Genomic DNA, 25,430 nt, shown 5'->3' with positions numbered 1-25,430 from the left:
TCCGAAACATCTTTTGCTGGCGAGGATAGGGAGCTAAATGTCAAAGAAGGAAAATCCATACGATTTGACAGGTATGTACCACACATGTTTCGGACAGCAGAACAAAGGGAACCGAAGCGACAATCTTTATCTAGTAACTAAAATATCTTTTGTTATGATGAATGGTGTTCGCTAGTACAGTACAGTACAGTTTTTCGATTAAGGTGCTTAAATTTGAGAAATCGAACCTTAGATGCCTTTCGCCACACTGATTTCAGAAAGTTAACTTCTAGTGTGCCCCTGTACGTTCAAAGTGGACGATTCATTGATCAAGTTTTCTCGGCCGATGGCGTTTGGTATTCCAGCAAACATCGATTCATAATGATATTTTTGAACAATCATAAACTCCCAGTTGAACATCTCAAATAGAAATTTACATCTTACATTGTTAATGGATCTACTAAAGAGTTTTGACGTAGGACTTACGTCTCTCTTTACTATACCGGGTGTCATTTCAAAATATTCAAATCGACCGCGTTACGCTGTGTTGAAAGATTTTAATCGTTAATAGCGTTCGTCTCAATGGACGAATTTCTGCGGTAAGCCCCTCAATCGACAGATTTCAAGTATGCCTTCCATGTCCATGCTTGATAAGACCCGAAAAACTTGTTTCAATAGGCATGAAACTGTTTTCAATGAAAAACATTGAGATCAAGGGAACCTATGAATATAAGTACCGCATAATTCTTGCATTATTCCATTACCACGTTCTGATTGGTGCAGACACCAGCGAATGAGCAGCCGATGGGTCTGCCGAGAAGCCATAAAATAGCGCAACGCGATTTTTCCTTTCATTCTGACCGGGCCAAGCGAAGCAACCGCATCATCGATTGAACAGCTCTCACTCTTTTAACAGGGAATGAAGTCTGCATCGACCGCTTTTTCGGCTCGACACCATCGAAGCCACCATCATCAGCCAAAACCTAGACAGTACAGCAGCAGTCCACCCTACAGACCCGACAAAGCAGCAATGCTGAGCAGATACCGGCAGCAGCAGCAGAGTCGAGCCGAGACCGGCCGGCATCGGTGCTGAGCCGAGACAGGCTGAAGAAAAGCCACATGATGCAGCATGTATGTCCAAAAAACAAACGGTTCTTCAGAGAGCCAATAATAGAGATCAATATCAAAGCTTTCAATACCCTTCGGGATAGAAATTGTACTTAGGTGCCAAATCCAATATTCTAGTGATAAAATTTTTATGCGTGATTTTCATAAATAGCGTCTTTTTATATCACCACTAGAAATTCACGGTTATTTGAAAAGATCGTTTTCTTACTTTTTGGACTTAGCCGAAGCAAACATCCTTTTTCAAGGCTCTAAGAGTTAAAAATAATGTTCTCTTCAGTCGCTATCGCATGGATTAGGAGGCCCTACATCCCCTGCTGGGCCAACTTGTGGCTTATTTCAGGCAGTCCTTCAGCGGGAAGGTTGCCACTGTCGAGGCTAATATTCCGTGACCGGACAGATACTTCCTGAATTGTTTTTGATGATTCTTGTTCGAGGTAGATTTGGTTTCTGTGTCGATTTGATGAGAAGATTTTGCCAATGAATGGTATGCAACGCCGATTATTTATCGAAAATAGTTGATGTGAGAAATTTGAACATATTATGTATCTTAAAGACATAGTCAAGTCAAGTCCTACGTCCACTTAGCGGTTATGTCACAGACATTACCCACTGTTCGTTTTTTCACTTCGCGTTTTCCCGGACTAGCTGCCGTCCCACGAGCAGCAGCTACACGATCGATACCGCATTCATATTGTACAAATAGTAAAAAATATTACAAAATATAATTTTGAATCTTGGAAACACTGAAGACGCTTTATAGAAGAAAACTACATACGTATTTGTCGACTAAGAATGGGGTTATGTAGTAAGCGTTAATAGAGAAAATTGCATTACCTAAGGTTTTGAAAACAACTTAACGTTTTGTTCAGCGGCGCAGCCAACATTTTTGATGATATAAAATATGGTTTAAGTTTAAATTTGTTTCGAAATTCCGCGGAATTCCGTTAAATATCGTTAGCAGCCAGTTTTTTCTAGCGCAATTTTTGTAATTTAACGAAACGAAACGAAATCAAGAAATCAGGGGTGGCATTGCGCACCTCGACTCACAACGAGCAAACCATGCAAACTATTATACGAAAGAGCTGTCGAATGGAGATGCGCAATGTGGCCCCAGATTTCGCCATACCCAAATTCCGCGAAATTCCGCTGAAATCTTTCGACATCCGATTCGCGCCTGTTCGCTTTGTGTTCCATAGTTACATCACCCGAATAAGACATAATTCAATTTCATTAACAGGTTCGCAACTGGCAATCGCAGCATCAAACCAGTACCAGAGAGATTACAAATCATACTATCCGACCCGTTTCAAATCGACTGGCTTGGCCCAATCCTTCATCAGAACAATGACAACAGAGGTTCCTTTCGTGTACGGCGTGGAGTTGAGATCACCTCCAACGACAACGGCATCAAGCCCGCTCACGCATTTCGAGCGTTTCTTGAAGACAAAATACATGATCGAGAAGCTAATGCTAAACCATAATTTTTCCCACGGCTCTACTCAGCTCCCACCTAATGTGACGATCCTGTCATCCCTGTTCTCGAACACCGACAACACCACAACGTCCGTGCTGACATTCCACAGCAATTCGAGCACTGCCGCGGATCTGTCATCCTTCTTAAGCCATTGGCCCGGGGAAGCTACCAATGTGACGGTGGACGACACTGTTGCGAATATGACGTCCAGCGTGGGAGATGATTCCAGTGCGGCGGCAGCCAGTGGCTTTTTCAGTGGCTTTAGTGAATCGACATTTCAGTACTATATCATTATCCCGCTGTATACGGTTATCTTTTTGCTATTGGTGGTAGGCAACTCGCTGGTGATCCTGACGCTGGTGCTGGATAAACGGATGCGATCGGTGACTAACATTTATCTGCTGAACTTGGTGAGTATTATTTTGACGAACACTGAGAAAAATGCACATATGACCTTACAAATTCAAACGAAAAGTTTACTAATTTATTCAAAAGAATCCAAAAGAAAAATTGAAAAAAAAAACCCAAATTTATCCCCAAGTGGTGATTATGCCTTTCTCGATTCGATATGTTGGATTCAAATTAATGTTGTAAATGCTGTGCTAATTGCCTACATCTTGGCGGTTAAAATATTTGATGCAACTCCATCACGCTGCTTATAAATTACTCAATAATTGAGTAATTTTTAAGCAATTATTATGAGAGTAATGGATTGCGTCATGGCTAAATTGATTAATGACTTAAAGTGTGCATGTAAACAGCGTATTTGTTAAAAGAAAAATAGAAATATTATTCAAATCGAATGAGTTATTAGCAAACAAAAACAATAGTGTCCAACTAGGAAAGTTTCTCCGTCGAATGAAACTAGTTGCACTCGAATCGGTCAAGTCCTTCTATATGAAACGTGTTTAACAATAAAAAATTCCCGGGGCTACACACATACACACACACACACACACAGTCAGACATGTGCTCAGTTTTTCGAGCTGAGTCGATTGGTATATAACACTATGGGTCTCCGAGCCTTCTATCAAAATTTGGCTTTTGGAGTGAAATTATAGCCTTCTGGTACAACTTTGTTGTACGAGAAAGGCAAAACATGGGACAATAAGGGACCGACTGTTTACTTCGATGACATTTACTTCCAGGGTGCAGCAGCCGTAAAAAGTGTAGACAACAACCTTCCGTGCACCATGTTTACGGTACTCGTCACTGAGTGGCGATACCGGCGTTTCTATCTGTGTTGTTAAGCCTGCTACTCTATGTTCTAAGATTTTCACTATTTTCACCATGAGCTCATGGAAGAATGGTAGTTGGAAATCGATAAAATGTATGGGAAAATCAAGTATTTTGCAAATTTATGGAAAATGGTGGTGTTTGAGAAGAAAGTAGTGAAAAGGAATGAAGTATGAGGTGGAAAGATTATCTCCTGCACTTAGTTTGCACTGATTAGTAGTCTAATAGTGATGAAATTTCAATTTTACTACCATTGAAAAAACGCCATCTCTTGCATTAATCGTTTTGACTGGTACCTTATTCAAAGTCTCCTGGAAAATACATAAGATTTTATTAACACACAAGTACCGAGCCAAGATTTGAAACGTAAAGTACCAAGCTCGCAAAAAACGTGGAAGGACAACTTGGAGCACTCAGATCTCAGCCGTTTTTCAACCAAATCTCTTGATTTTTGACGTAGGACTTACGTCTCTCTTTACTATACCGGGTGTCATTTCAAAATATTCAAATCGACCGCGTTACGCTGTGTTGAAAGATTTTAAACGTTAATAGCGTTCGTCTCAGTGGACGAATTTCTGCGGTAAGCCCTCAATCGACAGATTTCAAGTATGCCTTCCATGTCCATGCTTGATAAGACCCGAAAAACTTGTTTCAATAGGCATGAAACTGTTTTCAATGAAAAACATTGAGATCAAGGGAACCTATAAATATGGGTACCGCATAATTCTTGCATCATTCCATTACCACGTTCTGATTGGTGCAGACACCAGCGAATGAGCAGCCGCTGGGTCTGCCGAGAAGCCATAAAATAGCGCAACGCGATTTTTTCCTTTCATTCTGACCGGGACAAGCGAAGCAACCGCATCATCGATTGAACAGCACTCACACCTTTCAACAGGGAATGAAGTCTGCACCGACCCGGCTAGGTGTTTCAATCTGCTCAATTTATGGACGAGAAGAAGGCGGGGGTGAAAAATTCATTTTCGGTGCAAAACATAAACAAACCGGCTGGCTCTCCCATGGTCCAATGCACCGAGTTCATCATTGACGTTTGAGCGGTGCGCTGTTTACTAAGAATGAATACTTTTTTATTCATCGAGTTCATGCAAGTGTTCATTTTTAGTAAACAGCGCCCGTCTCAAACGTCATTGTGTTCATTCGGTGCATTGGACCATACTAAAATCCAAGATGGCTGAATCGTGAATTTGGCAGTTTGGAACACCTAGTGGTGTATTCATTTTGGTCCACCCTACAGACCGGACAAAGCAGCAATGCTGAGCAGATACCGGAAGCAGCAGCAGAGTCGTGCCGAGACCGGCCGGCATCGGTGCTGAGCCGAGACAGGCTGAAGAAAAGCCACATGATGCAGCATGTATGTCCAAAAAACAAACGGTTCTTCAGAGAGCCAATGATAGAGATCAATATTAAAGCTTTCAATACCCTTCGGGATAGAAATTGTACTTGGATGCCAAATCCAATATTCTAGAGATAAAATTTTATGCGTGATTTTCATAAATAGCGTCAAAACTAACAGTGGATAATTTTTCTGATTTAACCGCGAAATGAACGAAGGACTTCGCTTGGCCATGCCTTTAAAGATTCATAAGATGTGCAAATCTCTCACATAATCTTATTTGGATAAAAAACGAACAGTGGGTAATGTCTGTGACATAACCGCTAAGTGGACGTAGGACTTGACTTGACTATGTCTTTAAGATACATAATATGTTCAAATTTCTCACATCAACTATTTTCGATAAATAATCGGCGTTGCATACCATTCATTGGCAAAATCTTCTCATCAAATCGACACAGAAACCAAATCTACCTCGAACAAGAATCATCAAAAACAATTCAGGAAGTATCTGTCCGGTCACGGAATATTAGCCTCGACAGTGGCAACCTTCCCGCTGAAGGACTGCCTGAAATAAGCCACAAGTTGGCCCAGCAGGGGATGTAGGGCCTCCTAATCCATGCGATAGCGACTGAAGAGAACATTATTTTTAACTCTTAGAGCCTTGAAAAAGGATGTTTGCTTCGGCTAAGTCCAAAAAGTAAGAAAACGATCTTTTCAAATAACCGTGAATTTCTAGTGGTGATATAAAAAAGACGCTATTTATGAAAATCACGCATAAAATTTTATCACTAGAATATTGGATTTGGCACCTAAGTACAATTTCTATCCCGAAGGGTATTGAAAGCTTTGATATTGATCTCTATTATTGGCTCTCTGAAGAACCGTTTGTTTTTTGGACATACATGCTGCATCATGTGGCTTTTCTTCAGCCTGTCTCGGCTCAGCACCGATGCCGGCCGGTCTCGGCTCGACTCTGCTGCTGCTGCGGTATCTGCTCAGCATTGCTGCTTTGTCGGGTCTGTAGGGTGGACTGCTGCTGTACTGTCTAGGTTTTGGCTGATGATGGTGGCTTCGATGGTGTCGAGCCGAAAAAGCGGTCGATGCAGACTTCATTCCCTGTTAAAAGAGTGAGAGCTGTTCAATCGATGATGCGGTTGCTTCGCTTGGCCCGGTCAGAATGAAAGGAAAAATCGCGTTGCGCTATTTTATGGCTTCTCGGCAGACCCATCGGCTGCTCATTCGCTGGTGTCTGCACCAATCAGAACGTGGTAATGGAATAATGCAAGAATTATGCGGTACTTATATTCATAGGTTCCCTTGATCTCAATGTTTTCATTGAAAACAGTTTCATGCCTATTGAAACAAGTTTTCGGGTCTTATCAAGCATGGACATGGAAGGCATACTTGAAATCTGTCGATTGAGGGCTTACCGCAGAAATTCGTCCATTGAGACGAACGCTATTAACGATTAAAATCTTTCAACATAGCGTAACGCGGTCGATTTGAATATTTTGAAATGACACCCGGTATAGTAAAGAGACGTAAGTCCTACGTCAAAACTCTTTAGTAGATCCATTAACAATGTAAGATGTAAATTTCTATTTGAGATGTTCAACTGGGAGTTTATGATTGTTCAAAATATCATTATGAATCGATGTTTGCGGGAATACCAAACGCCATCGGCCGAGAAAACTTGATCAATGAATCGTCCACTTTGAACGTACAGGGGCACACTAGAAGTTAACTTTCTGAAATCAGTGTGGCGAAAGGCATCTAAGGTTCGATTTCTCAAATTTAAGCACCTTAATCGAAAAACTGTACTGTACTGTACTAGCGAACACCATCCATCATAACAACAGATATTTTAGTTACTAGATAAAGATTGTCGCTTCGGTTCCCTTTGTTCTGCTGTCCGAAACATGTGTGGTACATACCTGTCAAATCGTATGGATTTTCCTTCTTTGACATTTAGCTCCCCTATCCTCGCCAGCAAAAGATGTTTCGGACAGCGACGACAGCGACAATCTTTATCTAGTAACTAAAATATCTTTTATCATAACCGGTACCATATAGTTTTTCATGAAAAGTTCCTAATTTTGAGAAAACCCGCGTTAGATGTCTTTCGCCATATACATTTCTGGAGGTTAACTCATGCCACCTATTTGCGCATATACGATAGTGCCTGGCTGTGGAAGTGGCGGGTAGAAAATCAGCCACTGTCAATAATTCATTCATATCACTTCAAGACAAAATTTTTAAAACGACTTATCTGCTATTGTAAACAAGATTCAAACGACAATTTGACGAATCTGATAGCTCTCCCGCAAACCAACATCATCAATAGGTGGCGGAAACCTTCACCTACCTATTTATGGTGTTGGTTTGCGGAGAGCTATCAGATTCGTCAAATCGTCGTTTGAATCTATATTTACAAAAGCAGATAAGTCGTTTTGAAAATTTTGGCTTGACTTGATCAGTGTTGTCATTGACAGTCTATCGTCACACCGCCGAGCCGCGCTTACTGTCCGGTAGGCTTCTCCTTTGTGCGGTGGCCTCGACGTCGACAATGCCGGACCGAAAATGCCGATGATGCTGACGATTCTGCCTTGCTCTTGAGAAAACTTAAGTTTGCGATAGCGTGGCTGAGACGATGGAGCAACACTTCAAAAGTTCTGGCGATGTTGTGGTTGCTTTGCCTGTTCTTGTCAGATCTCAGGGTCAGATTGAGAGGAAAAAAATCGTGCTGCGCTTTTTTATGCCTTCCTGACCTAGCGAGAGCTCATTCGCTGACGTCTGCACCAATCAGAGCGTGGCAATGGAATGATGCAAGAATGATGCGGTACTCATATTTATAGGTTCTCGTGAATTCAATATTTTGCTTTGAAAACAGTTTTGGGCCTATTGAAACAAGTTTTCGGATATTATCAAGCATGAATATGAAAGGCATACTTGAAAGCTGTTGATTGAGTGGTTAACTGCAGAAAACTGTTCAATAGGGCAAAAGCTATTAACGTTTGAAATCTTTCAACACAGCGTAACCCGGTCGATTTTAAAAAAATTGAAATGACACCCGGTATAGTAAAGAGAGACGTAAGTCCTACGTCAAAACACCAATAACAGCTCAAACATTAATAAACTATCAATCGATTTTTCATCAAATGTTGGATTTTTTGGCATTGATAAAAATAAAATATTTAGATAAACATTGTTTGATACTGACCACACACAAAGCGAACGTGACTGAATGATCGTCCCATGTTACCAATTCTAAAACTTATCACCCGAAATCCCATGTCCGGGTGTTTCCTTCCTTCTACTACTAACAATGTTGTCTCAGAAAAGAACACGTACTTCTCACCTGAACTGCAATTCTAAGCTCGCTTGCCCGGCTTATTGGCCTGTATCTAGCGAAAAGTCCCGTTAGGAAATAGACGCCAGCAGCGAGCGACAAGCGTAAAAAAGAAGAAACCCTTCTCGAACGCGTTGATGATGATGACGCTTTGGCTGACAAAAAAGCGGGATACAAGACACTAGCTGATTGGCCCACCAATTGGGAAGCAGAGAAGATTCAAAATAAGGTATAAAAGAAAAGTGCATTCGCTCGCAGAGCATTCAGTCTTTTTTATACCATCACTAGAAATTCGCAGTTATTTGAAAAGATCGTTTTGTTACTTTTTGCACTTAGCCTTTTTCAAGGCTCTAAGAGTTAAAAATAATGTTCTCCTTCAGTCGCTATCGCACGGATTAGAAGGCTCTTCAGTGGAAGGGCTGAGATACAGTCTACATCCCCTGCTGAGCCAACTTGTGTTTTATTTCAGGCAGTCCTTCAGTGGGAAGGTTGCCACTGGCTAATATTTCGTGACCGGACAGATACTTCCTGAATTTTGACGTAGGACTTACGTCTCTCTTTACTATACCGGGTGTCATTTCAATTTTTTTAAAATCGACCGGGTTACGCTGTGTTGAAAGATTTCAAACGTTAATAGCTTTTGCCCTATTGAACAGTTTTCTGCAGTTAACCACTCAATCAACAGCTTTCAAGTATGCCTTTCATATTCATGCTTGATAATATCCGAAAACTTGTTTCAATAGGCCCAAAACTGTTTTCAAAGCAAAATATTGAATTCACGAGAACCTATAAATATGAGTACCGCATCATTCTTGCATCATTCCATTGCCACGCTCTGATTGGTGCAGACGTCAGCGAATGAGCTCTCGCTAGGTCAGGAAGGCATAAAAAGCGCAGCACGATTTTTTCCTCTCAATCTGACCCTGAGATCTGACAAGAACAGGCAAAGCAACCACAACATCGCCAGAACTTTTGAAGTGTTGCTCCATCGTCTCAGCCACGCTATCGCAAACTTAAGTTTTCTCAAGAGCAAAGGCAGAATCGTCAGCATCATCGGCATTTTCGGTCCGGCATTGTCGACGTCGAGGCCACCGCACAAAGGAGAAGCCTACCGGACAGTAAGCGCGGCTCGGCGGTGTGACGATAGACTGTCAATGACAACACTGATCAAGTCAAGCCAAAATTTTCAAACGACTTATCTGCTTTTGTAAATATAGATTCAAACGACGATTTGACGAATCTGATAGCTCTCCACGCAAACCAACACCATAAATAGGTAGGTGAAGGTTTCCGCTACCTATTGATGATGTTGGTTTGCGTGAGAGCTATCAGATTCGTCAAATTGTCGTTTGAATCTTTGTTTACAAAAGCAGATAAGTCGTTTTAAAAATTTTGTCTTGAAGTGATATGAATGAATTATTGACAGTGGCTGATTTTCTACCCGCCACTTCCACAGCCAGGCACTATCGTATATGCGCAAATAGGTGGCATGAGTTAACCTCCAGAAATGTATATGGCGAAAGACATCTAACGCGGGTTTTCTCAAAATTAGGAACTTTTCATGAAAAACTATATGGTACCGGTTATGATAAAAGATATTTTAGTTACTAGATAAAGATTGTCGCTGTCGTCGCTGTCCGAAACATCTTTTGCTGGCGAGGATAGGGGAGCTAAATGTCAAAGAAGGAAAATCCATACGATTTGACAGGTATGTACCACACATGTTTCGGACAGCAGAACAAAGGGAACCGAAGCGACAATCTTTATCTAGTAACTAAAATATCTTTTGTTATGATGAATGGTGTTCGCTAGTACAGTACAGTACAGTTTTTCGATTAAGGTGCTTAAATTTGAGAAATCGAACCTTAGATGCCTTTCGCCACACTGATTTCAGAAAGTTAACTTCTAGTGTGCCCCTGTACGTTCAAAGTGGACGATTCATTGATCAAGTTTTCTCGGCCGATGGCGTTTGGTATTCCCGCAAACATCGATTCATAATGATATTTTTGAACAATCATAAACTCCCAGTTGAACATCTCAAATAGAAATTTACATCTTACATTGTTAATGGATCTACTAAAGAGTTTTGACGTAGGACTTACGTCTCTCTTTACTATACCGGGTGTCATTTCAAAATATTCAAATCGACCGCGTTACGCTGTGTTGAAAGATTTTAATCGTTAATAGCGTTCGTCTCAATGGACGAATTTCTGCGGTAAGCCCCTCAATCGACAGATTTCAAGTATGCCTTCCATGTCCATGCTTGATAAGACCCGAAAAACTTGTTTCAATAGGCATGAAACTGTTTTCAATGAAAAACATTGAGATCAAGGGAACCTATGAATATAAGTACCGCATAATTCTTGCATTATTCCATTACCACGTTCTGATTGGTGCAGACACCAGCGAATGAGCAGCCGATGGGTCTGCCGAGAAGCCATAAAATAGCGCAACGCGATTTTTCCTTTCATTCTGACCGGGCCAAGCGAAGCAACCGCATCATCGATTGAACAGCTCTCACTCTTTTAACAGGGAATGAAGTCTGCATCGACCGCTTTTTCGGCTCGACACCATCGAAGCCACCATCATCAGCCAAAACCTAGACAGTACAGCAGCAGTCCACCCTACAGACCCGACAAAGCAGCAATGCTGAGCAGATACCGGCAGCAGCAGCAGAGTCGAGCCGAGACCGGCCGGCATCGGTGCTGAGCCGAGACAGGCTGAAGAAAAGCCACATGATGCAGCATGTATGTCCAAAAAACAAACGGTTCTTCAGAGAGCCAATAATAGAGATCAATATCAAAGCTTTCAATACCCTTCGGGATAGAAATTGTACTTAGGTGCCAAATCCAATATTCTAGTGATAAAATTTTATGCGTGATTTTCATAAATAGCGTCTTTTTTATACCACCACTAGAAATTCACGGTTATTTGAAAAGATCGTTTTCTTACTTTTTGGACTTAGCCGAAGCAAACATCCTTTTTCAAGGCTCTAAGAGTTAAAATAATGTTCTCTTCAGTCGCTATCGCATGGATTAGGAGGCCCTACATCCCCTGCTGGGCCAACTTGTGGCTTATTTCAGGCAGTCCTTCAGCGGGAAGGTTGCCACTGTCGAGGCTAATATTCCGTGACCGGACAGATACTTCCTGAATTGTTTTTGATGATTCTTGTTCGAGGTAGATTTGGTTTCTGTGTCGATTTGATGAGAAGATTTTGCCAATGAATGGTATGCAACGCCGATTATTTATCGAAAATAGTTGATGTGAGAAATTTGAACATATTATGTATCTTAAAGACATAGTCAAGTCAAGTCCTACGTCCACTTAGCGGTTATGTCACAGACATTACCCACTGTTCGTTTTTTTTTGATGATTCTTGTTCGAGGTAGATTTGATTTCTGTGTCGGTTTGATGAGAAGATTTTGCCAAGGAATGGTATGCAACGCCGAATACTTATCCAAAATAGTTGATGTGAGAAATTTAGACATATTATGTATCTTAAAGGCATGGTCAAGTCAAGTCCTACGTCCACCTAGCGGTTATGTCACAGACATTACCCACTGTTCGTTTTTTCACAGAACAATCTGTGGGATGTCAAAAATCGACGACTGAAGACAGATTACATTTTCATGTAACGGTCACTGAGAACCAGCCGGATAGTTCCGTTACACGCTTTTTGCAGTCTGTTTGTATTATCCAGCATGTTGCATGCATGTCATACCACACTGATTGTATGCAAAATTATGTGGAGCAGGAGAAAAGTTTGGATGAATCATAGTTCAGCCCAAGATTTTTTATGTACAGGTTATCCGACTTGTCAATATCTCCAACTCAGCCATCTTGGATTTTTGTATGGAATTTATGCTCGTTTGTTTACGTTTTGCACTGAAAATGTATGTTTCTCCCCCGCGCTGGTTATTTCCATCTACTGACGAAGTCGGATAACTTGTACATAAAAAAATGTTGGTTCAGCCATGCAAATCTAAGGATTATTTTGTGATTTCAAAGAATATGCGGAAATTAAAATTCCGAAAAATTCAACCTAGGATCCTTCCAAAACAAATCCTAACGCGTTTCTAAAAGTATGGCGATTCTAGAAGTTCAATCCAAAGATCGTTACGAAGGGAGGCGGCGGCGGTGGTTTGAATATTGCCAATATCCGCGTGATATACGTTATGGATCCTTCTTTATTTAGCAGAACAGAACAAATTTTAAATGAATACAATAAAGTGAATCAAATCTTTTATTATAATTGAAATTGTGGAAAGTAGGTACACAATTAGTGCATTGCTTACAGAATAAAAAAACTAAAGAATATTGAAAAATAATTCAACTGTCGATTTCGAGTCAACTATGAGACACTGAAAACGGCCTCACAGTTGAGGTCGGAATACGTATCTGTAAAGATAACAAAACGTAGTGGAATGAAATGGAAAGTATTAAACTCGTCTTAGACAATTGAAGACATTTTTACTAAAAGAGCTTGAATATTTTTTCTGAAAAATAATTGTTTATACCGGTACCAAAATTATGTTGCAAGGTCTTCTTTAGCCGTGCAATGAGATGCACAGGTACAAAGCAAGATCATTCTGAGGGTGGCTGAGGTCGATTCCCGGTCCGGTCTTGGAAATTTTCTCGACTTCCCTGGGCATAAAAGTATCATCGTGTTAGCCTCATCGTATACGAATGCAAAATTGATAAATTGGCCTAGAAACCTTGTAGTTAATAACTGTGGAAGTGCTGACCGAACATCCAACAAGCAATCCAACATATTTGTAGAAAATTTTAGAAAAGTAGGTATAGGCAAAAATGTATAATCTTTTCCTCATCTCTCTTCCTCTATTTTTCTTCTTTTTCTTTGAGGCAATATAACTCATGAATGTATGAACCGATTAGTATGATTTATGCACGGCTCGATTTGTTCTTCAATGGGCTTTGTTTATGAAAGTTGTTTAAAAAATGATTTTTCACGGGGATAGTTCAAAAATCAATAATATGCTAAAAGTTGTTGAATTGTGATAAAAATTAAGAGTGCGTTACTGCAATATTTGACATTTACAAAGCAAGCGATCCCGAGCAACGCAGACACAGGGTCCAATCTGCTAGTAAAGTATATAATTAAAAAGTATAAATAGCTTGCATATAGACCACATCACCTTACATTTCCCTCAAGAGTTGTTTACCTCGGGCCACAATATAGTCTTTCAGGAGGCATCATTTTATGAGCAGAACCAACCTTTGTAATCAATGGCATCGTAACCTTACGTTTAGTAGCATCACGCGAATTCGGGATTCATTCCACCGAAAACTCACTGGATTTTCATAAAGTTTTTCTTCGAGCTAACCTATCTCAAAAACTCCCCAAAAAACTGAAAACGCTGGAAATTTCGGAAAATGCTAAATCCAAAAAGCTTCTACAAGAATTCTCGGAAATCCTGAAGTAATTTTAGAAAATCATTGATCTACATCTTATATGTAACTCTGAGTAAATTCTAAGGGCGCCGAGAATTTTGGGGAATTTATTATTAGTTTTGATGATCTGGGGGTGTTCCTTTTGAAGTTATGGGGAATTAATTCTATTGAGACAGGAAGGGCTTCTAGTGAAGATACTAAATAATTTTCCGTTGAATATTTGAATGGATTCCCATCGAAGATGCTGGAGGATTTTTCAGTGATGCTCCTGAAACCTAGTAAAATTCTGAAAGAATTCGTGGGAGATATTGTTGAAGTATTTTCCACAGGAATTCGTTGATGAATACCTGACAGAATTACAGGGAAAATTTGTGAATTTCAGCAACAAATCCAAAAGAAGTTCCAGGAGGATTTCCATTAGAAGTAACTGCAGGAATTCCTGTAGAAATATTTGGAGAAAGTCCAAGAATAATTCCTAGAGCAGTTCCAGGTGGAACTCTTAGAGAAATTTGAAGCAGAACAGCTGAAGGATTCTCAGGAAGAAGTTCAGGATGAATTTCCTAAAATTCTCCTAGGTGCTCCTCCAGAAATTACTTCTGGAGATGTCATCCAGGAATTCGTCCTGAATTTCTCCAGAGATTTATCCAAAAATCCTTCAAAAATTCATTCTGAGTTCTCCTAGGAATTCATTCTGAATTCCTTCAGGAATTCATTCTAAATTCCTCCAGTTCCCCCTATTAATTCTGAATTCCAACAGGCGTGAGTTATTCCAAGAATTCCTGGAGTAACTCCAAGATAAGTTTCTGGAGAGACTCAAAGATGAACTTTTGAAGAAACTCTATAAGAAGCTCCACGAGGAATTACTGGATCAAATCCGGGATGAATTGTTGGAGGAACTCCAAAAAGGAACTTTAGGAAGAGTTCCTGAAAGAACTTCAGAAGCAATTCCCGAAAGAGCTTCTATTAATCAAAGGAGAAATATTTGGAAGAAATTCCAGCTCTATTCAGATCGATTTGGTTGCAGCAACTCCAATGTGATTGGATTTGGTCACATATGAGTCGCAGTGACTGTTATGTGATAAGTGTGCTACTTTGGAAGGAAATCCTGAGGGAACTGCAGGAGTACTTTCTGGAGGAACTCAAGAAGTAATTTCTGGAGGAGCCTCAAGAAGAATTTTCAGAAGGATTCCCGTAAGAACTCCAAAAAGATATCCTTCATAAACGCCAGGTAGAACTCCTGGAGGAACTTCGAAGAAGAAGAGTTTCCGAAGGGACGCTTGGAAGAATCCTTGAAAAAAATTCTGAAGAATCTCTAGGAGGAATCCCTGCAGGAACTTTAGTAGCAGTTCCCGGAGGAACTCCAAAAGTAATTTCTGGAAGAGCTCCTGGAGGAGATCCTGTAGAAACTCCAGGAGTAATTTCTGGAGGAGCTGAAAGAAGATTTTTTAAATGAAGGATTCCTGTAGGCATTCCAAAATGATATCATGGATGTCATGGATGTTCAGAATGAATTCTTCGGGGAATTCAGAATGAATTCCTGGGGGAATTCAGAATGAATTCCTGGGGACATTCAGAATGAATTCCTGGGGGAATTCGGAATGAATTCCTGGGGGAATTCAGAATGAATTCCTGGGGGAATTCAGAATGAATTCCTGGGGGAATTCAGAATGAATTCCTGGGGGAATTCAGAATGAATTCCTGGGGGAATTCATAATGAATTTTTGGGAGAGTTCAGAATGAATTCCTGGGGGAATTCAGAATAAATTCCTGGGAGAATTCAGAAAAAAATCGGGGGGGAATTGAGAATGAATCCCTGGGGGGATTTAGAATGAATTCCTGGGAAAAATTAGGAACGAATTCCGTATGGGAAACAAAATGAATTCAGAATGGGGGAAATCTGAATAAATTCGTGGGTATGTTCAGGTTAAATTTCAGGATGAATTCCTGGATAAATTCAGAATGAATTGATGGAGGAATTCAGGATGAATTCCTGGCGAACTTTAGAATGAATTCCTGGAGGAATTCAAGATGAATTTCTTTAAAAAATCAGGTTGAATTCCTTGAAGAAATCAGGACGAATTCCTTGAAGAATTCAGAATGAACTTCTTGAAGAATTTATTCAGAACGAATTCCATGAAGAATTGAGGATGAGCTCCTTGTAGAATTCAGGATGAATTTTTTGGAGAATTCCCTGTAGAATTCCTGGGGGAATTCAGAATGAATTCATGCGGGCATTCAGAATGAATTCATGCGGGCATTCAGAATGCATTCCTGGGGGAATTCAGAATGCATTCCTGGGGGAATTCAGAAAAAAATCCTGGGGGCATTCAGAATGAATTCCTGGGGAAATTCAGAAAGAAATCCTGGGGGAATTCAGAATGAATTCTTGGCGGAATTCAGAATGAATTCCTGGGAGAATTCATAATGAATATCCGGGAGAGCTCATAATGAATTCCTTGGAGAATTCATTCTGAATTCCTGGGAGAATTCAGAATGAATTCGTTGGGGAATTCAGAATGAATTCGTGGGGGAATTCAGAATGAATTCGTGGGGGAATTCAGAATGAATTCCTGGGGGAATTCAGAATGAATTCCTGGGGGAATTCAGAATGAATTCCTGGGGGAATTCAGAATGAATGTTAGAATTAAGTATTCATCGGTGTACTATTTTGTGAACCATTCACACACCAGCCGATTTGCCTTCTCCAATGAAACCCCACCCAACTATAAAAGCTGGCAAACGAGGTGAGGAGTTTAGTTTTTGGATTGGAGAAGGCAAAGGAACGGTCCTGTTGCAAGTGTTTATTCCGAACGTTAAGCAATAAACGGTAACAACAATCCAAGTGTTTGAAGTGTGCGATCCGAAAGACTTCCCAAATCGCGTTGGATAAGAAATCCAACATGAATTCCTGGGGGAATTCAGAATGAATTCGTGGGGGAATTCAGAATGAATTCCGGGGGAATTCAGAATGAATTCCTGGGGGAATTCAGAATGAATTTCTGGGGGAATTCAGAATGAATTCCTGGGGGAATTCAGAATGAATTCCTGGGGAATTCAGAATGAATTCTTGGGGGAATTCAGAATGAATTCCTGGGGAATTCAGAATGAATTCCTGGGGAATTCAGAATGAATTCCTGGGGAATTCAGAATGAATTCCTGGAAAATTCAGCATGAATTCCTGAGGAATTCAGCATGAATTCCTGGGGAATTCAGCATGAATTCCTGGGGAATTCAGCATGAATTCCTGGGAATTCAGAATGAATTCCTGGGGAATTCAGAATGAATTCTGGGGAATTCAGAATGAATTCCTGGGGAGTTCAGAATGAATTTCTAGGGAAATTCGAAATGAATTCCTTGGGGGAATTCAGAATGAATTCCTGGGGGAATTCAGAATGAATTCCTGGGTGAATTCAGGATGAATTCCTGGGGGAATTCAGAATGAATTCCTGGGGGAATTCAGAATGAATTCCTGGGGGAATTCAGAATGAATTCCTGGGGGAATTCAGAATGAATTCCTGGGGGAATTCAGAATGAATTCCTGGGGGAATTCAGAATGAATTCCTGGGGGAATTCAGAATGAATTCCTGGGGAAATTCAGAATGAATTCCTGGGGGAATTCAGAATAAATTCCTGGGTGATTTCAGAATGAATTCCTTTGGGAATTCAGAATGAATTCCTTTGGGAATTCAGAATGAATTCCTGGGGGAATTCAGAATGAATTCCTGGGGGAATTCAGAATGAATTCCTGGGGGAATTCAGAATGAATTCCTGGGGGAATTCAGAATGAATTCCTGGGGGAATTCAGAATGAATTCCTGGGGGAATTCAAAATGAATTCCTGGGGGAATTCATAATGAATTTTTGGGAGAGTTCAGAATGAATTCCTGGGGGAATTCAGAATCAATTCCTGGGAGCATTCAGAAAAAAATCGGGGGGGAATTGAGAATGAATCCCTGGGGGGATTTAGAATGAATTCCTGGGAAAAATTAGGAACGAATTCCGTATGGGAAACAAAATGAATTCAGAATGGGGGAAATCTGAATAAATTCGTGGGAAGTTCAGGTTATATTTCAGGATGAATTCCTGGATAAATTCAGAATTAATTGCTGGAGGAATTCAGGATGAATTCCTGGCGAACTTTAGAATGAATTCCTGGAGGAATTCAAGATGAATTTCTTTAAAAAATCAGGTTGAATTCCTTGAAGAATTCAGGACGAATTCCTTGAAGAATTCAGAATGAACTTCTTGAAGAATTTATTCAGAACGAATTCCATGAAGAATTGAGGATGAGCTCCTTGTAGAATTCAGGATGAATTTTTGGAGAATTCCCTGTAGAATTCCTGGGGGAATTCAGAATGAATTCATGCGGGCATTCAGAATGAATTCATGCGAACATTCAGAATGCATTCCTGGGGGAATTCAGAATGAGTTCTTGGGGGAATTCAGAATGAATTCCTGGGGGAATTCAGAATGAATTCCTGGGGGAATTCAGAATGAATTTCTGGGGGAATTCAGAATGAATTCCTGAGAGAATTCAGAATGAATTCCTGGGGGAATTCAGAATGAATTCCTGGGGGAATTCAGAATGAATTCCTTTGGGAATTCAGAATGAATTCCTGGGGGAATTCAGAATGAATTCCTTTGGGAATTCAGAATGAATTCCTTTGGGAATTCAGAATGAATTCCTGGGGGAATTCAGAATGAATTTTTGGGAGAGTTCAGAATGATATCCTGGGGGAATTCAGAATAAATTCCTGGGAGAATTCAGAAAAAATGGGGGGGGGGGGGGAATTGAGAATGAATCCCTGGGGGGATTTAGAATGAATCCCTGGGAAAAATAAGGAACGAATTCCGTATGGGAAACAAAATGAATTCAGAATGGGGGAAATCTGAATAAATTCGTGGGAAGTTCAGGTTAAATTTCAGGATGAATTCCTGGATAAATTCAGAATGAATTGCTGGAGGAATTCAGGATGAATTCCTGGCGAACTTTAGAATGAATTCCTGGAGGAATTCAAGATGAATTTCTTTAAAAAATCAGGTTGAATTCCTTGAAGAATTCAGGACGAATTCCTTGAAGAATTCAGAATGAACTTCTTGAAGAATTTATTCAGAACGAATTCCATGAAGAATTGAGGATGAGCTCCTTGTAGAATTCAGGATGAATTTTTTGGAGAATTCCCTGTAGAATTCCTGGGGGAATTCAGAATGAATTCATGCGGGCATTCAGAATGAATTCATGCGGGCATTCAGAATGCATTCCTGGGGGAATTCAGAATGCATTCCTGGGGGAATTCAGAAAAAAATCCTGGGGGCATTCAGAATGAATTCCTGGGGAAATTCAGAAAGAAATCCTGGGGAATTCAGAATGAATTCTTGGCGGAATTCAAAATGAATTCCTGGGAGAATTCATAATGAATATCCGGGAGAGCTCATAATGAATTCCTTGGAGAATTCATTCTGAATTCCTGGGAGAATTCAGAATGAATTCGTTAGAATTCAGAATGAATTCGTGGGGAATTCAGAATGAATTCGTGGGAATTCAGAATGAATTCCTGGGAATTCAGAATGAATTCCTGGGGAATTCAGAATGAATTCCTGGGGAATTCAGAATGAATGTTAGAATTAAGTATTAATCGGTGTACTATTTTGTGAACCATTCACACCAGCCTATTTGCCTTATCCAATGAAACCCCACCCAACTATAAAAGCTGGCAAACGAGGTGAGGAGTTTAGTTTTGGATTGGAGAAGGCAAAGGAACGGTCCTGTTGCAAGTGTTTATTCCGAACGTTAAGCAATAAACGGTAACAACAATCCAAGTGTTTGAAGTGTGCGATCCGAAAGACTTCCCAAATCGCGTTGGATAAGAAATCCAACATGAATTCCTGGGGGAATTCAGAATGAATTCGTGGGGGAATTCAGAATGAATTCCGGGGGAATTCAGAATGAATTCCTGGGGGAATTCAGAATGAATTTCTGGGGGAATTCAGAATGAATTCCTGGGGGAATTCAGAATGAATTCCTGGGGGAATTCAGAATGAATTCCTGGGGGAATTCAGAATGAATTCCTGGGGGAATTCAGAATGAATTCCTGGGGGAATTCAGAATGAATTCCTGGGGGAATTCAGAATGAATTCCTGGGGGAATTCAGAATGAATTCCTGGGGGAATTTAGAATGAATTCCTGGGGAATTCAGAATGAATTCCTGGGGAATTCAGAATGAATTCCTGGGGAATTCAGAATGAATTCCTGGGGAATTCAGAATGAATTCCTGGGGAATTCAGAATGAATTCTTGGGGAATTCAGAATGAATTCCTGGGGAATTCAGAATGAATTCCTGGGGAATTCAGAATGAATTCCTGGGGAATTCAGGATGAATTCAAGAATTCAGAATGAATTCCTGGGGGATTTAGAATTAATTCCTGGGGGAATTCAGAATGAATTCCTGGGGGAATTCAGAATGAATTCCTGGGGGAATTCAGAATGAATTCCTGGGGGAATTCAGAATGAATTCCTGGGGGAATTCAGAATGAATTCCTGGGGGAAATCAGAATGAATTCCTGGGGAAATTCAGAATGAATTCCTGGGGGAATTCAGAATAAATTCCTGGGTGATTTCAGAATGAATTCCTTTGGGAATTCAGAATGAATTCCTTTGGGAATTCAGAATGAATTCCTGGAATTCAGAATGAATTCCTGGGAATTCAGAATGAATTCCTGGGGAATTCAGAATGAATTCCTGGGAATTCAGAATGAATTCCTGGGGAATTCAGAATGAATTCTGGGGAATTCAGAATGAATTCCTGGGGGAATTCAAAATGAATTCCTGGGGGAATTCATAATGAATTTTTGGGAGAGTTCAGAATGAATTCCTGGGGGAATTCAGAATCAATTCCTGGGAGCATTCAGAAAAAAATCGGGGGGGGAATTGAGAATGAATCCCTGGGGGGATTTAGAATGAATTCCTGGGAAAAATTAGGAACGAATTCCGTATGGGAAACAAAATGAATTCAGAATGGGGGAAATCTGAATAAATTCGTGGGAAGTTCAGGTTATATTTCAGGATGAATTCCTGGATAAATTCAGAATTAATTGCTGGAGGAATTCAGGATGAATTCCTGGCGAACTTTAGAATGAATTCCTGGAGGAATTCAAGATGAATTTCTTTAAAAAATCAGGTTGAATTCCTTGAAGAATTCAGGACGAATTCCTTGAAGAATTCAGAATGAACTTCTTGAAGAATTTATTCAGAACGAATTCCATGAAGAATTGAGGATGAGCTCCTTGTAGAATTCAGGATGAATTTTTTGGAGAATTCCCTGTAGAATTCCTGGGGGAATTCAGAATGAATTCATGCGGGCATTCAGAATGAATTCATGCGAACATTCAGAATGCATTCCTGGGGGAATTCAGAATGAGTTCTTGGGGGAATTCAGAATGAATTCCTGGGGGAATTCAGAATGAATTCCTGGGGGAATTCAGAATGAATTTCTGGGGGAATTCAGAATGAATTCCTGAGAGAATTCAGAATGAATTCCTGGGGGAATTCAGAATGAATTCCTGGGGGAATTCAGAATGAATTCCTTTGGGAATTCAGAATGAATTCCTGGGGGAATTCAGAATGAATTCCTTTGGGAATTCAGAATGAATTCCTTTGGGAATTCAGAATGAATTCCTGGGGGAATTCAGAATGAATTTTTGGGAGAGTTCAGAATGATATCCTGGGGGAATTCAGAATAAATTCCTGGGAGAATTCAGAAAAAATGGGGGAATTGAGAATGAATCCCTGGGGGGATTTAGAATGAATCCCTGGGAAAAATAAGGAACGAATTCCGTATGGGAAACAAAATGAATTCAGAATGGGGGAAATCTGAATAAATTCGTGGGAAGTTCAGGTTAAATTTCAGGATGAATTCCTGGATAAATTCAGAATGAATTGCTGGAGGAATTCAGGATGAATTCCTGTGAACTTTAGAATGAATTCCTGGAGGAATTCAAGATGAATTTCTTTAAAAATCAGGTTGAATTCCTTGAAGAATTCAGGACGAATTCCTTGAAGAATTCAGAATGAACTTCTTGAAGAATTTATTCAGAACGAATTCCATGAAGAATTGAGGATGAGCTCCTTGTAGAATTCAGGATGAATTTTTTGGAGAATTCCCTGTAGAATTCCTGGGGGAATTCAGAATGAATTCATGCGGGCATTCAGAATGAATTCATGCGGGCATTCAGAATGCATTCCTGGGGGAATTCAGAATGAATTCCTGGGGGAATTCAGAATGAATTCCTGGGGGAATTCAGAATGAATTCTTGGGGGAATTCAGAATGAATTCCTGGGGGAAATCAGAATGAATTCCTGGGGGAATTCAGAATGAATTCCTGGGGGAATTCAGAATGAATTCCTGGGGGAATTCAGAATGAATTTCTGGGGGAATTCAGAATGAATTTCTGGGGAATTCAGAATGAATTTCTGAGGGAATTCAGAATGAATTCCTGGGGGAATTCAGAATGAATTCCTGGGGGAATTCAGAATGAATTCCTGGGGGAATTCAGAATAAATTCCTGGGGAATTCAGAATGAATTCTTGGGAAAATTCAGAAGGAATTCTAGAATTCAGAATGAATTCCTGGGGAATTCAGAATGAATTCCTGGGGAATTCAGAATGAATTCTGGGGAATTCAGAATGAATTCCTGGGAATTCAGAATGAATTCCTGGGGAATTCAGAATGAATTCCTGGGGAATTCAGAATGAATTCCTGGGGAATTCAGAATGAATTCCTAGAATTCAGAATGAATTCTGGGAATTCAGAATGAATTCCTGGGGAATTCAGAATGAATTCCTGGGAATTCAGAATGAATTCCTGGGGAATTCAGAATGAATTCCTGGGAATTCAGAATGAATTCCTGGGGGAATTCAGAATGAATTCCTGGGGGAATTCAGAATGAATTCCTGGGGGAATTCAGAATGAATTCCTTGGGGAATTCAGAATGAATTCCTTGGGGAATTCAGAATTAATTCCTGGGGGAATTCAGAATGAATTCCTGGGGGAATTCAGAATGAATTCCTGGGGGAATTCAGAATGAATTCCTGGGGGAATTCAGAATGAATTCCTTGGAGAATTCAGAACGAATTCCTGGGGTAATTCAGAGTGAATTTCTGGGGGAATTCAGAATGAATTCCTGGAGGAATTTAGAATGAATTCCTGAGGGAATTCAGAATGAATTCCTGAGGGAATTCAGAATGAATTCCTTGGGGAATTCAGAATGAATTCCTTGGGGAATTCAGAATGAAATCCTTGTCAAATTCAGGATGAATTCTTTGATGAATTCAGGGTGAATTTCGTGAAGAATTCAGGATGAATTCTCAGTAGAATTCCTGTAGGAATTCAGAATGAAATTCTTGGTGAAGTCAGAATAAATTCCTGGGTAAATTCAAAATGAATTCCTGTGGGAATTCAGAATAAATTCTTCGGGAAATTCAGGATGAATTTTAGTAATTCCTCTCTGAGCTCCTCCAGGATTCCTTTCTGGAATTTCTCATTTCTTCTTTGAGCTCCTCTAGAAATTACTTGATTGATGACTTGTGAGGGAAGTCAGATTTTTTTCTTTTTTTTTTTGGAAAAGATGTTTAATTTTGATACACATAGTTAAGTTTGCCATCTTAGGGTGTTTTTAAGAGATATTGCGAAAAAAGATTCGGCTGCCGGTGGGACTTGAACCCACACTATTCCATTTAGTACATGGACGTATTACCAATTATACAACAGCTGCCCTTGCGAAAAGTTGTTCCATAACCAGCTAATAACGATGGGATATCAGTCAATTCCCCGTATCTATCGAATCTGCTTTGGCAACATTTCACACCCTGTTCTCTCTACCCAACTATGTGTATCAGAATTGAACAACAGTCGGTTGCGTTTGAATCACAAACATGTGCTTCTATTTGTCGTATTGAGGCGGGTTTGCTTCTGCAACGACAATAGAGATAGAGAGTTGACTGATATCCCATCGTTATTAGCTGGTTATGGAACAACTTCTCGCAAGGGCAGCTGTTGTATAATTGGTAATACGTCCGTGTACTAAATGGAATAGTGTGGGTTCAAGTCCCACCGGCAGCCGAATCTTTTTCGCAATATCTCTTAAAAACACCCTAAGATGGCAAACTTAACTATGTGTATCAAAATTAAACATCTTTTCTAGAAATTACTCCTGTAGATCTTCCTGCAGTTCTTCCAAATATTTTTCCTTTTATTTTCAGGAGCTTTCCCAGGATTTCCTTCCCGGAGGAATTTCAGGAGGAAATCAAAATAGATATGCTTGTGAAACTTCAGGATGGATTCCTAGAAGAGCTTCAGGAGACACTCCTGAAGGGTCTCGAGGAGAAATTTCTTATCGAACTAAAAACGGAATCACTGAAGTAGTTCAACGATAAATCTCTGAAGGAACTCTCAAAAATATCTGGGTGGAGTTATCGTAGGAACTCCAGGAGAAATGTCTGGTGGAATTCGAGAAGGAATTCTTGGAAGGATTTAATGGCTCATTTGTGGAAGAACTTCAGAGTGAATTTGTGAAGGAACTGCACGAGAAATTGTTATGGGCTCCTTAGGTGGAATTTCTGGCTGAGCTTCAGGAGATATTCGTGGAGAAACTGCAGAAGGAATGTATGTAGAAACTCTCTAAGATCTCTTTGTATAGCTCCTTCAGGAAATCAAGGAGGAATTCCTGGTTGAGCTCTAGGAAGAATTCATATAAGAACAGCAAAAGTAATTTCTTTGGGATTCTCCTGAACGGAATCCTGGAGGATCTCCACTCCATATTCAACGAGGATTCCTGAATTCTAAAATTCCTAAACTCCTAAACTAACCAATTCCTGAATTCCCAAATTCAATAATTCTTGAAAACCAAATTTCATAAATTGCTAAATTCACAAATTTCTAAATGTCTAAAATCGTGAATTCCCATGTTTCTAGATTCCTGAATTCCTGAATTCTTAAATGTCTAAGTTCTTTAGTTTCTAAATTCGTCGCCGCCCACAACCAGGACGATAGGCAAGAAGATTCACGCCTCGATTGGAGCTATTCAATAGTATCTATGCCTCCCATTCGCATTCTGAAGCTAGCGAACGGCTTTCAATCTGTTGATTTTCAAATAATAACTTTTGTTTATAACTTTCGTTTATCGATTCGATTTTAAATTCCTGAATTCAAAAATATGATATATCTTATATATCTTATCAACTGCACAAATCATCCAAATTCTAATCCCGTTTTCTCGGTATAAGATAATTTTTTTTTTGCTTTTTCACAAACTGGATTTTAAGAAACACAGATAAAACTAACTATTTATGAAACATAATGTTAATTTTCATTTGGCATAAAATGTTTGATGGTTTCAATTCGAACGGCTTTCATGCAAGCAGTGCAGTATGATTTGCAAACAACATTTTGCGACTTGTAAGTGTTTCAAAAAGCGTGGAACGGAATATTCCGTCTGGTT

General features: G+C 39.9%; 1 protein-coding gene across 1 annotated transcript in view; it reads left to right on the top strand.

The window, feature by feature from the left end:
• Window positions 1–25,430, top strand: part of LOC134214530 (cholecystokinin receptor type A-like) — a 260,990-nt gene that overhangs the window by 60,224 nt on the left and 175,336 nt on the right. Inside the window, exon 3 of the mRNA XM_062693894.1 lies at window positions 2,345–2,991. Coding sequence (XP_062549878.1) covers window positions 2,452–2,991 — 540 coding nt within the window. The 5' untranslated portion in view covers window positions 2,345–2,451. The remainder of the gene's footprint in view (window positions 1–2,344; window positions 2,992–25,430) is intronic.

The sequence above is a fragment of the Armigeres subalbatus genome, chromosome 1 (genome assembly GCF_024139115.2).
Source record: "Armigeres subalbatus isolate Guangzhou_Male chromosome 1, GZ_Asu_2, whole genome shotgun sequence".
NCBI lineage: Eukaryota > Metazoa > Arthropoda > Insecta > Diptera > Culicidae > Armigeres > Armigeres subalbatus.
Note: the sequence above shows the minus strand (reverse complement) of the source record. Positions and strands in the feature narration are given on the sequence as shown.